The following is a 13720-nucleotide window of genomic DNA, read 5'->3' on the forward strand; positions in this document are numbered from 1 at the left end:
ATAGGGAAACTGAGGCAGGAAAGTGCAAGCAAGGCCAAACAGCCCTGGCCCGTGTGGCTCAGTGGATAGAGCATCTGCCCGCAGACCAAAGGGTCTCGTGTTCAACTCCTGGTCAAGGGCACGTACCCAGATTACGGGTTTGATCCCCTGCCCGGGTGAGAGCTCGTGCAGGAGGAATCAATCCATGTGTCTCTCACGTCAATGTTTCTCTCTGCCTCTCCCCTCCTCCCTCCCTTTCACTCTCTAAAAATCATTGGAAAAAAATATCCCAGGGTGAGGATTAACCAAAACAAAACAAAAACCCAAGTCCAAACAGTGTGGGCAATTTGCAGCCAGCTTGTCACTAACAAGCCATGGTCTTCCCCAGCCAGGACGAGAGAGCAAAGGGTCAAAAGCTCCCTAAGGAGGGACGCAGAGAGGGAGGGGGAGGGGAAAGGGAAAAGGGCCCTTTCACTCCAGCAGAGAAGCCAGAAGCCGCAGCCTGGGGCTTGGCAAGGCAAAGGGGCAGGTGCTTCTTGTGGATTCTGGGAATTCTGGGAAGGCCACACAAAGTAAACAGGGGCCTTGAGAACGAATCTGCACCAAGAGAGTCAGCAAGGAACCTGGAAACCTACAGACAGGAGGGCATCTAAGGACTCGGACCCCACCCCACCTGCTCTTCAGATTAGCCGAGAGCTGAGAGCCATCTGCGCTCCGTAAGCCGCAGGTGTAGGGCTGCTCGCCTTCTTCTCTAGTCAGGTGCAGGCTTCAAGGGCTTTCATACATGGGCTGGATCACAGCGCCGGCGAGGTCTGAGTACGAATCCACGTACGTGAGAGGACTAGGTGGAGGCTGGGACAGCCTCTCCCTCCGACTCGCCTCGACTCTGTGTTGGTGGGGCCCTAGCAGGACGACTGTCACGAGCACCTGTGAAGCCTCCCCTGGGCTGGCCTGTCTGCTTAGCTCAGCAAATGTCAGGAGCCAAAGTCAGTCCAGTTCAGCTTAAACCCAAGAACAAAGCTGGGGGGGGGGGGGGGGGGGTAGAGGGGCTGGGATGCTCCGGCAGCCGCAGGGGCCAGAAGACAGACCCAGAAGAGATAAGGCCACCCCGACAGATGCTCTCCAGTCGGGGGTTCAAGTGCAGTGAAGGGACTTTTGAGTTTCCTGTCTTTAAATCTTTCTTGGGATGAAGCTAGGACGCACATGGACCCGTCCGCGGCTGGTCTGCGCCTGTCGGAATACTCGGGCACACGTGGCCTGGTCCACGTGCCTAGGCACAACGGAACCACGGGAGCCAGAAACCGTGCGTTGAGCAGCCCGGTGGCCGGAGTCGGGTGGCTGGTTCAGCTGGGGGCAGGGAGCCTACGGGCTCGAGCTGCAAGGCAGGGAAGCCCCCTTTCCACCCCGGGAATCCTAGGACTTACGTCCTGGTCACGGAGAGGCCTTAGCGTAAAGGTAAAGGAACTTTCCACAGTGAAAACATACTAGTTAGTATGCACATGAGCTGCAGTAGTTTAAAAATCCGTATATGTATAAATTTACTATAAACACTTGTCATTTAAGCATAATTATTTCCCAATAATTAGCTTAAAGATCATAATTATAAGTGGCAGTTATTACAAATAGGGTATCTGTTCATTAAAACATTTAAAAAGCAGAACAGCCCAGCCAGCATGACTCAGTGGTTGAGCACTGACCTATGAAACAAGAGGTCAGGCACATCCCCAGTGAGGGGTGTGCGGTGCGGGAGGAGCTGATCCATGGTTCCCTCTCATCATGGATGTTTCTCTCTCCCTCTCCCTCTCCCTCTCCCTCTCCCTCTCCCTTCCTCTCTGACATCAGTGAAAATATATTTAAAAAAATGACAAGCAGGACACTGCTGAGTCTCGCTGCTCAATCCGACTCGTGCTGCCAGTTTCTCCTGAGGACGTCAGCATGTGCCGCCCCCTCGGGCGTGTTCTCTTCTCTGCTGGTGACATGGGGGCCCGGCCGGGGGCTTTGTCACAGAAATTACCTTTTCTGCATCTTGGTTTCTCATCTATAAAAGCTGAGGGAGTGGCGAGTTTGCTTGTTCGTATCCAAGATGTGAGGTTACGTCCCGTGAGCCCTCGCACATTCCGAGTCTGCATCTGGGACAAGTGGCAGGACGAGTCTCCTAATAACCCCACAGGTGACCCCCCTAAATACTGCCGTCCTCCCTTATCCACGGCTTCGCTTTATGCGGTTTCAGTGACCCCTGGTCCACTGGGGCCAGAAAATATTAAATGGAAAATTCCAGAAACAAACAGTTCGTAAGTTTAAATTCTGTGCCATCCTCAGGCCAGAATGGAATCTGTGTCCACTCCTTCCCGCCCAATGGGAAGCCACCTTGCCAGTGCGTTCACGCCACAGACGCCCCCGCCTGCTGGTCACTCAGCAGCCGCCTTCGTTACCAGATCCCGTCCAGTCCGCAGGGTTTGTGCTTGAGCGGCCCTGGTTTACTTACTAATGCCGCGTTCTCATAACTCATTGCAGCAGATTGTTACCACTGTCCTATTTCATTACAAGTTACCGTTGTTAATCTCTACCTGTGCCTAATTTATAATTAAACGTTATCATAGTTGTGTACACACAGGAGAAAACATGGTATAAACAGGGTCAGTACTACCCGAGGTTTAGGCACCCACGGGGTCTTAAAATGCATCTCCCGTGAACCAGGGGGCACCCTAAAGGGTGAAGCAGCACCAGGACCTGCCGCCCTCCCTCGGGCCAGTCCTGTGGACAGCCTGTGACCGTCACAGCGCCCAGAAGGAGGCCCTGCATGAGTTTGCAGAGGTCAGTGCCGGCACCCACGGCGCTCCCACCACCCACGGCGCTCCCGCCACCCACGGCGTTCCCGCACCCACGGCGTTCCCGCACCCACGGCGTTCCCAGCGTCCTGCCCTGAGCCCCTGCAGCTCCCTGACGACACAGATGCAGGGAGCAGGTGCGGGTGAGGGGCAGGACTCAGAGAGGCACAGAGTCTGGGGCTGGGGAAGGAGGCAGCACTTTGCAAGGTCAGAGCCTCACTACCTACATTTTTTTTCAGGCCAAAGGAGGAGCTTGTTGACCTTGAGAGGTGGCATTCCCCCTCTGCTTCCGGTCCGCTCTGCTCTGGTATTTGCTCCGCAGGCTGGTCGGGTTCCAGCCCCAAGCCCAGTACAAGGAGGCAGAGTGGGCACACGGCTGTGTCATTCCTTTCCTGACCTCCCTGTCTCCAGAGCTGGCAAGGCCCAGGGGGTGGGGTGGGCCCTGCATTGTTCTTGCTTCACAGGATCAGGATATGCCAACGTGCACATCATAAGCAGCAGGCAGCATGGCGAGGACACACACACACAAACACAGATAAACACGGGGATACACACACAGACACACAGATAAACACAGAGACATACACACAGGAACACAGATAAACACGGACACACACACACACACACACACACACACCTGCAAGGACGCTTTCTGGCTGAAAAGAGGGTAGAACTCTTTCCTTCAACTTTCCCTGAATGTCCAGTGTCAGAGAGAGGCCAGCTGCTGGGAAGGGAAGGGCAGCACCTCCCACACGTGGTCCCACAGCCTCTCGCCCGAGAGCCACGGCGAGTGCAGGTACGTACCCGGCCTGGGCGCTGTCCCGATACGGCAGCACTGAGAACACGCTGCAGAAGGATCGCCTGCCACTGAGGAGGACGATTCTACAAAATAAAAACAGAAAAAGAACAAACAACTAAATGCAAAGACTCTTAAATTTAAAAATCCCCGAGCGATGAAGCGCTCATGGGATGCGCAGCGGCGTCTGCCCCTCTCTCCATTGATGCTGACGCTGCCTCTGATCCCGTCAGCCAGCGAGACACCCTGCTCGGAGAGTCTGCAAGGAGCGCAGCGAGTCCTTCTCCGGGCGACCTGCTGGCTCTGGGCTGCACAGGCCAGATGGGTGCAGGGCTGAGCTGGGTGCCCGGTGCTGTGCCCGCAGCCACATCAAACCCCTGGCTCCCACCCTGCAGTTACGGAGCAAGAGCAACGGGCCAGGAACCTGGAGCAGGAGAGACACGCAGACGCTCGGCAGGTGTGTCTCCCAGGCTGCGGCACGTGGGCTCTGAGGGTCAAGGAAGGAACAAGGCAGCAGCCTCGGCCCCATCCCTGCGACAGACACTCCTGGAAACGGCCCCGCACGGCGCTCTCACGCGATCGATCGATCGACGGGCACGCGGACAGGCATTAGCGAGCTCTCAGCAGCACGGACCCTGGCATCGAGAATAACGTTTGCGAAAGAGAGTGACGGATGGAAACAATGGAGAAACGAGTGGAAATTAAAAAACAACATTCTTTGGTGCCATGGCAACACACATCAGATGCGAATCTTGTTGGCTTCTGTCATCTTTCCCTTCAGTAACTAACCCTGAAGCCAGCGGAGCAGACAGCACCACTGGCATCAGATTGGGGGGCTCTGACCTGGTTCACTGGGACATTCCGTGGCTTCCACGCTCGCAAGTCGGGCTTCCCAGCACGGCACCGGCCTGTCTCCTCGCTCTTCCTGCTTCTCTGGCCCTCACACACGGCACCCCCCACGCCCCCCACTCACCACAAAGGACTTGCACACCCACCTTCAAGTCCCGCCTTGCACGCCTGTCCTTTGCTATTCCTTCTGCCTGTTGTGCCACACGGCACTTGGGACCTCGTATTTGTCCCTCAACACCGGCTCCGCCGTCCCCTCCCCAGTTACTCATCCCTCGGCGCTGCTTCTGCTCCCGATTTCCTCCTCAGGAGGGTACGGACCCCAGAGCGGCGAACCAGGGGCTGCTCCCCTCTTCCCTCGGTGGGTGCAGCCGAGGCACCTGGCAGCCCCCCCACCCCAACGGCCTGGGAGCACCGAGTCCCCATCACCGGGGACAGGACTGCGGCTGCTCACTGCACAGTGACTCCCGTCCACAGTGGCCGACGGGACCCACAAAGTCCCAGCTTCACACACGGGGGCTTTCCTCCGAGCCCCGTGTCCCACATGGAAAGGACAGGAACTGTAACTGCCTTGTTGGAACGTCGCAGCAGTGATGAGAGCTCAGGACGCCCCGGTCCCTGGAGCCCGTTGGGTGGGGGGGGGGGGGCGGTGAGTTCACCAGCAGAGTCTCAGACTGAGAACCCTGCAGTCTGTGCTCCACGGACGACGAAGGACCACACGTGTGGCCTGTCTGTGAACGGACACGCACACAGAGGGCCTGTTCTCTCCCAAGGGGGATTCTCATCAGCCGCCACAGCCCCGAGTCCTGGCCACTTCTGCAAGGACCTGGCGTCCACCCGGAGGGGCGGCCGAGGCCTGCAGGCCACACCCGCTGCTCCCTGGTCCGCTCCAGAGAGCCGGCTGCCCGCAGCACCATGTTGATTTGCTCAAGTAGATGTAATAGCTCCTACTCACAAGTGTCTATCAGACGCCAGATCTAAACACTGTAACGAAGGGGCAGGGGAGCTGGCACACTTGTGGGTGTGGCTGACGGTGGGCCCCATCACCCCGGGTGCCTGAGGCCACGCTCCTCTCTGAGACCAAAAGAGGCTCCTCCTGTGGGCTGGGCCGGGCACCCAAGGGCTCCTCGGACACCCAGTGATCTGCCTTCACTGTGTTGAGGGTGTCTTTCAGCCTGGCCTGCAGGTCACCAGGCGGAGCGTGGGGTGGGGACAGAGGGTCACCGACCCCAACAGCCGCCGTGACATCAGGGCTCTGTGTCCCCCGCTCTGCACAGCCTGGGCCCCTGCCCAGATGGGAGGAGAGGGGTTCTGCACCCCCACCCCCACCCCCACTCCCACCCGCTTTCCACCAGGAGAAAAGCCTGGAGCCCCGCCCTCTCCCCGTCCACGTGAGGAAGGAAGACGTTGGACAGACTCGTCTGGCTTAGCGGACGGCATCTCGTCACTCGGGCTAAAGTGTCCTCCTTCCCACACACTGAACTTGTTTGGACATTTTTACTACAACAAGAGAATGAGAGCGTGTAATGCCTGTGAAACGCGAGCATTCTTTCCGAGGCTGCAGCCACCACATGCCCGTCAGTAAATGAGCTGCATTGTTCGCGACATGAGAGCTCGCACTGTGTGGTCTGGCCAGCAGGCCTGGGAGCGGCCGACAGCTCGAGTCTCATTCAGAAAAGCATGTTCCTCTAAGCACTGGGCAGGCTCAGCAGCGAGTAGGTGCCTCTCTGGTCCAGCAGCTGGGCTGGGGGAGGCGAGGGAGGACCACACGCCCCTGGGCACATCCAGTCCTTTCTCGGCCGCCATCTGTACCCGCCCACTGTCTCAGGGACAGAGAAGTCCCACAGGTCTGCAGCGGTTCACACCCCACGGAGCTGGCCAGTCAATGCAGCCGCCGAGAACACAGCCCACGTGTGTCCTGAAGTAGCTCTGGGATCCGGGGGACGGCAGGCCTCGCCCGAGCAGCAAATACCAAGCGCGGCGAGCTCGTGCCTCTGCTTCCGACAGCGGCAGCTCCACGCAGTGACTAGAGCCCCACGCGGGGTCCAGACCTGGGGTTCCTGTGAAGGTGCTGATTCGCTCTTTGTGAGCGCCAGGCAGCGTCCGTTCTGCACACACACAAGGACGTCAGACTCGCAGCCCTACACACGCGTGTGCGTTTGCAGAAGCAGATCAGATGCAGCGCAGGACGACATGACAGCCCGCTCCGTTCCGATGGCCCGATGGGCTTGGGAAACGGGCTGCCCCCATGTCTCCCTTCCGGCCATGGGGGCGCCTTCTCTCCTGCACGAGTGGCCTGCGAAGCCCAGTTTCCCGTCTGCGACACGGAGCCGGAGCTGGTCGGGATGAGCAGGGAGCAGTACATGGAAGGGAAGGGCTTCACAGAGGCACGAAGTCCAGAGAGATGGGCCTTTGAGGGAATAGAGATCACATTCCCATACGCAGAGTGTCAGCGCGGCAGGCCCATGGCTGGGCTCCCTCCGGTCCAGGGTTTTCCAAACCCTCCCAGGAGGCACCCTCTACTTTCTTCTTCACTAGCCCCTTTTCTGTGCTTAGGAAAGTGTTTCTGGTCTGAGGGAAGTTGTGCTTCAGGCCACAAAGCCTGCGTCCCTGGTGAGATGCTGGAGGGCTCGGGACGGCCGGGAAATGCACACGGCCCCCGGCAGCCGACAGAGCCCATGGCCCACGTGCACTGCATCTGCCTTCAACCCGGCTGCCCGGTGCCCAGTGTCTGAGCAGACGGCGTCCGGGGCCATCCAGGGCTTGTAGGTGATGCCTCTGAAGCCCCAAACCAGCAGCTTGCTCTATTTCTAGACCTCGAGGCGTCTCTCTTGGCGTGAGGAGGCCTGAGGTCTGCAGGTGGAATGTTCCAATTGGGCAGAAACGTTCTCCTCCAGACAGGAAAACCAGCAGCCGACTTCAGAAGTTGGAGCGAAGAGAACAGCACGCACCACATGAAGGCTGAGTCAGTGACGCAGGAACACAGCCCAGGCGTCCACGGGCCAGGCGTCCACGCGAGGTGCCGGGGGTCCACGGGCCAGGCGTCCACACGAGGTGCCGGGCGTCCACGGGCCAGGCGTCCACGCGAGGTGCCGGGTGTCCACGGGCCAGGCGTCCACGCGAGGTGCCGGGTGTCCACGGGCCAGGCGTCCACGCGAGGTGCCGGGTGTCCATGGGCCAGGCGTCCACACGAGGTGCCGGGCGTCCACGGGCCAGGTGTCCACGCGAAGTGCCGGCACACAGGCAGAAACACACTCTCAGACTCTGCAGTTCACCCTCCATGTGCCCAGGGAGCAGGAAGGAACACAATGAAAATGTGTCGAACCGTGTTCCCCAAAGGACGTGTGGAGTCCTGACTCCGGGACCTGTGCGTGCGGCCTTAGCTGGAGCCAGGGGCCTGGCAGATGCAACGAGCCTAGGACAAGGCCATGCTGGAGGGGTGGGCCTGAGATCCAGGGACTGGGTTCACCAGGAGAGGGGTTTGGAGAAACCAGACACCGAGGGAAGACGGCCACGAGATGGGGAGGTGGAGGCGGGAAGGCGCCCACGGAGGAGAGGGACCTGCAGCCGAGCAAGTGTGTGCCCCGTGCAGAGAACAAGCCGCATGTTTGGCGCCACAATGCAGACCATGTGGCTGAAGATGGTGTGATGAGTTCTTTTCCTTTTTTCAGGCCGGGGGGGGGGGGGGGCGGGGGCGTGGAGGAAGGAAGGGAGGGAGAGAGAAACATCCATCGGTTGCCTCTCATACACACCCAGTTCTTTTTCTGCCTTCACACGGAGACAGGTCGGCGGTGGGGAGTCATGTTGGACTTGGCAGTTGGAGAAGAAAGCAAAGCTTGGCTGGGTTTGGGGAGAATAGAGTTCAGACTACGAAGTGGATGCGGGGCTGCGGGCTGGATCCCCAGTAGGGGGCGTACAGGAGGCAGCAGGTCGGTGATTCTCTCTCACTGATGTTTCTCTCTCCCCCTCTCCCTTCCTCTCTGACATCAATGGGAGTGGCTGCGGAGACGGCAGTGGGCAGTCACAAAAAGACGGCTAGCAGCTCCATGATGACAGCACCACCAGCCTGCACGGCGTGCGTAGACCTGCCAGGCATTTCCCACCTGACTTGTGCCAGCTCGGTGCCCCGCCCCCTCGCTCCGACGCCCTGTGCAGCCTCACTCACCACGGTGCTGGCCATGCTTCCCTTCGTCCAGGCTCTCCCTTTCCCGTGCCCGCCTGTTGGCCCCGTTCCTGCTCCAGGACCTGTCCTGGCCCAGCCCACTCCAAGGCCAGTCTTCTAGGTCCCTCTTCTCTGAGGCACCTTCCCTCCTCCAGCCCCTGAACTGGAACAGTATGTCCCATGCATCCAATGTGACAGGACCCGGAGCAGCGGAGTGGCTGAGGTGCGGGCTGAGCACGCTGGGAAGAAGTGGCTGCAGCCGCTGCCCGTTCCCTGGGGCTGCGCCACAACGCGCCACAACGCGCCACAACGGGGCGACTTCAAAAGCACGCTGTGCCCGCTCCGGGTGAACGTGGAGATGCGTGGCCCCAGCTGTATCTCCAAGCAGCTGCCCTGATGTTACTGACCACGAGGCTGACATAGGTGTTTTGTGCTGTTTTCCAGGAAACACAGGATTGTCTTATCACGCTTGGCCTTCAGTTTCTGATCTTTCCCCTTTTCTCCCTTAAACTGTGCTGAACATGCAGGGTCAGGTCAGGCGTCTTGTCCGAGGACAGCTGCCCTCCCTCCCGCCAGCTGCCCTCTGGTCCTGGCGGAGCCAGAGCCTCTGCCCACGGGAAGCAGGTGTGGGGACCGAGGAGCCCCGTCCGGCCTGCAGCCTGAGTCACAGGAGGCAGGAGCCGGGCCCTGAGAGGACAGTCGGGGGGAGCAGGCTCCCTTCCGGGGCGGGAGGAGGCGGGAGGAGGCGAGCACGGCGGCCCTGAGGCCATTCTGTTTTCAGTCTAGACCAGTGATGGCGAACCTACGACACGTGTGTCAGAGGTGACACGCGAACTCATTTTTTTGGTTGATTTTTCTTTGTTAAATGCATTTAAATATATAAAATAAATATCAAAAATATAAGTCTTTGTTTTACTATGGTTGCAAATATCAAAAAATTTCTATATGTGACACAGCACCAGAGTTAAGTTAGGGCTTTTCAAAATGCTGACACGCCGAGCTCAAAAGGTTCGCCATCACTGGACTAGACATGAGTGGCCTTTTGCAAACCAGAAGCTCAGCGAAGTGGTCTGCCCAGGACCTGCGCCCTGAGACAGTGTCCCTAACTCCCCGCTCAGGGGAACCACTGCCCAGGTCACAGGTCAGCAGAGGGAGCTGCCCCTAAGGGTGCAGCACCAGGGACCCCGAGCCGCCTTGGGCTCAGGTCCAACGCTGCCCTCGCTGCCACGAATGGACGCAGCCACCCCCTCGCAGGTGCGCCAGCAGTGATGCCTCCGATCTACGTGTCACGGGACAGTGTTCATATCGGGGTCGTGTAAATTTTCACTGAACAGCGCTTTCCGACGGGCCCCGTGAAGAAGAGCTGGAGAAACAGGCGCCCAGTGCCAGCAGCCAGGCAGCATGCCAGTGCCCAGGGGCACCCGCGGGCAAGGCCGTGGCTCCACGCTCCTGCAGCTCCACAGCGGCACCAAGACGTGCCCAGCACAGGCTTGGGGGGCATCCGCTGACCAAGGCGCACCGCCCAGGTGAAGACAGAAAACAGCCCAACAGAGCAGAAAAAGAGGGAAAAGACAGAACACGAAATTTCAACTGTTTTTCTCTTCAAAGGTTTCCCTGCAAATATATGTGCGTATTAAAGACTCAGTGCGGCCCGGGCCGGTTGCTCAGTGGATAGAGCCAGTCGGCCTGCGGACTGAAGGGATGGGGTCGATTCCGTTCAGGGCACAGGCCAGGGTTGCCAGCTTAGGTCCCCAGTAGGGGGCGAGCAGGAGGCAGCCGATCCATGATTCTCTCTCATCATGGATGTTCTATCTCCCTCTCCCTCTCCCTTCCTCTCTGAGATCAATGAAAATATAGTAAAAAGTAAAAGACGGCGCGTGGTTAATCTAAACCTCACCAAGCCTCTGGGCAGAGTGAGGAAGCACTGCCTTCTACAGACTTCTTGGGACGGTTCTGGCGGGAGGGGGTGAAAGGTCACGGGAGAGCCTGCGCTTCCCTTGGCCGGGTCCAGCCATCGGCGTCCACACGCCCTTCCCCCTGGACCCACCCCTCCTACAACCAGGAGGCCGAGGGCGCGTCTGTGCGTAGTACCTGCCGTTCCTCGTGTCGTGTTGCCGCATGTTCTTGATGAAATGGATCTTCTTAAAGTTCTTTGGTCTGGGCGAACCGGAGAGAGTTCGACATCTGAAAAACAGTCATTTCAAAAATACAGTCAGTGGCCGCTGGACAGCTGAGCCACCTCCACACAAAGACAGGAAGGAAAGACCAGACAAACGGGGTGAGTCACCCCAGGATAATGAGGACAATCTGGCTGGGAGCAAGGAAGCTTAAAGAACCCGAAGACAGACAACTTCCTTGATGATGCTGATAACAGTTTATATGGGCCTCCAATACGCCAGCTCACGAAAACCACTGTCCTCAGGTACAATCACTCCACCTACCGGCTCCAAAGACATCAGTCTTTCTTGTCATCTTAAAAAAGAAACCCTCTTGTGTCAACGCAGGTAACGGAAACAGAAAACTGTAAATTAAAGGGTTCGGAGGGGAAACCACACGGGAAAAGTCCGTGTGAAACAACCTGAGCCCCCTTTCTTGTCCGCAGCCCTCTGGCCTGAGCTGAGCTGCTGCGGTTCTCACGTGGCTCCACATGGAGCTTCACTCGAATGAGGATCAGCCCCGGCCAGGGGGCGGCTTCTTCTCCTTTTTGTTTTTAAGATAAATTTTAAATAAATACTTGTTGAACAGAACGACTTGGATTGAAATTATTTTTTCCTGGAATGTACGACACGGGCTTCCATGGGCTGAAAGACCTGACTTGTGTGTGTGTTTCCACAGTTACCGGTGCATTCCAAGCTCCACAGCTGCAATAACACAAGGAAAGCAAAACACCCCACACACGAGTCTTTTCTTGGAAAAGGGAGCTGACTGGTCTGTTTTGGTTTCTGCTGCCAAATGCTGTTGTTCACTCAGACCTTTCTGACCCCAGGGCTGATTCTGCCATTGGGAGCGGGGACCCCAGAACTTAGCCTCCGAGGGGAAGTCCCAGGAGCTGTGCCCACTGCCGAGGCCACAGCGAGGTCTGGGCTGGGTCTCCAACCTCAGTCAGGTCTGAGCTTTGAGGCTTCAGGGGCAAGAGTGACAAGGTAAATAACAAGCAGGTGGGTGCGGGCTCAGGACCCGGGGGGGGGGGGGGGGCGCAGGTCACAGACCCACAGAGTAGCCCAACCTCTAACATCCCCCAAGGGCCAAGCTCAGGGGAAATCAGTCCAGACCTCAGGGTGTCCATCCCCCAAGCCCCTTCCCCACCTCTAGGAAGGGCCAGTCTTTCTAGAAGCCTTTCACCAAAGGGCACTGACATTTATTTATTTTCTAAGAAACAGCCCTTTACAATGTGACTTAGCTTGCGAACAATCACAGTGAAGCCGTGAGCGCCGACGAAGCAAAGGCGTGACACCAGGTACGTGGTGCCTCTCGAGGAAAAGGGGGTTCCCTGGCCTGGAGTCTAGTCAGGTCACTGCATCCGAGCAGGGTCCGCAGCCCCGACCCGCACACTCGTCCCTTCCCTGGTGCTGCTGTGAGGATTCCCGCGGCGGCCTGTACAGAGCTCCGCCATCTGTAGGTGGCGCAGGATGCAGTCACATGGAAACATGCACAGCCGTGCACTTGCACGTGGATGCAAATATGCACACACGTCTCAGGTGTCGTGGTTCTTAAGACCAGTGGCCTCAAAGGGTGCACACTCGGTGACCACTTGCCCCCTATGTTGTTGAAAGTGCCGTCCTTGTTAAGGGTCCTGAGTTCTTGGTTTTAAATAGATTCTTTCAAAGACCTGCACTGCCTGCCGGAGGGCCTTCAGCAGAGCTTCCTGTGGACTTCGGGGGGAAGCACCCCAAACCCCACTCCCCCGCAGGCTCTAACCCAGGTTCAGTCTCCTGGGAGCTCCTCCCGCCTTCTCGGGCAGCTCTGTGGGGCAGGCCCAGGACCCCCTGGCCTCACTTCTACCCCCAGAAACCAACGCTGGACTCTGCAAGTCACTCAAGGTCCCCACTGTCGCTCTCATACACACAGAGGACTCTCGAAGCTCAGTCCCTGGCGAGGGGCCTCTGAGAGTGCAAGGACGCTCCCAGGGGATTCTGCACAGGCCGAGGGGTCAGTTGTGCCTCACACCCTCCCCCGCCTTCCCCACTGGAGAGCTTCCTCGGCCGGCCAGTCCAGGACAGTGGCCACAGCAAAGTGAGCATGGCTGTGAGCACCTTCCCATCCTGCTCCAGGGGCCGGAAGCCCGACTCAGTCCCAGGCCTGAGGAGGAACACCGGCTGCTCCCTGCCTCTGGGCCCGCAGAGAGGGCTGCAGGTCGGGGGACACAGCCCCACAGGCCTCTGCAGGAACTAGGAGTCATGGGTGGCTGTCAGCACCAGCAGGGGAAGGAGGAGGTGCAGCAATCGCTGAATAGGGCACCAGACAGGCTGGAAACTGGGGCGGCAGCGGCTGCCACGTGTGCGCAGGTAAACGAGGTTTTTCTGGACACCTAGGGAGTCCTGGGTTCTTATTTCTAGGGCACTCGGTAACCACCAGGCCAGAGGAAACCCCCTCCTTGTAAATGCTCAATTCTTGGAAACTTACTAACACACTGGGATGCACAAGAGAAAAGCAAGACTTTCAAAAGGAGAACTTAACAAAGGTGCTTTATGTGGCTCTCAGCGCCCGATCCTAGCTGCCTGGGCTCCCTTTCAAGGAGCAGTGTGTTGTCCTGCGTCTTTTAAGCATTCAACTCCACCCCCAGGGAGCCTGAGGACACCCTAGGGAGTCGTGGCGTTAGCAACCATTGCCAAGGAAACCGGAAGACTGAGCACGTGTTGTGGTGGGGTGAGCAAAGAATGAATTAATTTTGAAACCGCCTGAATGAACATGTAAATATCCATTTTAAAACATACACTTTAAGTGATGCCAAATTAAATCAGGGTAGGATTAAATGAAAAACTAATTTAATGAAAGATTAGCTCTTTCTTGTTAGCACTGATTATAGGACACATATAATTATGCAAAAGGTTTTTAATAGATGCCTTGGAGCCACTTGTTCAATGTGCTCAGTTTAAAAGCAAGTTGGGC

The 13720-nt window shown here is 57.8% G+C and overlaps 1 protein-coding gene across 1 annotated transcript in view; it reads right to left on the bottom strand.

The window, feature by feature from the left end:
* The window catches only part of CABLES1 (Cdk5 and Abl enzyme substrate 1), a 77734-nt gene that overhangs the window by 25286 nt on the left and 38728 nt on the right, over positions 1 to 13720 (bottom strand). The window contains exons 3-4 of the mRNA XM_070421286.1: positions 10703 to 10795; positions 3612 to 3689 (exon numbers count right to left, since the gene is read on the bottom strand). Coding sequence (XP_070277387.1) covers positions 3612 to 3689; positions 10703 to 10795 — 171 coding nt within the window. The remainder of the gene's footprint in view (positions 1 to 3611; positions 3690 to 10702; positions 10796 to 13720) is intronic.

This window comes from Myotis yumanensis, unplaced genomic scaffold (genome assembly GCF_028538775.1).
Source record: "Myotis yumanensis isolate MYYU_CA2020_CCGP unplaced genomic scaffold, mMyoYum1.0.hap1 SCAF_7, whole genome shotgun sequence".
NCBI lineage: Eukaryota > Metazoa > Chordata > Mammalia > Chiroptera > Vespertilionidae > Myotis > Myotis yumanensis.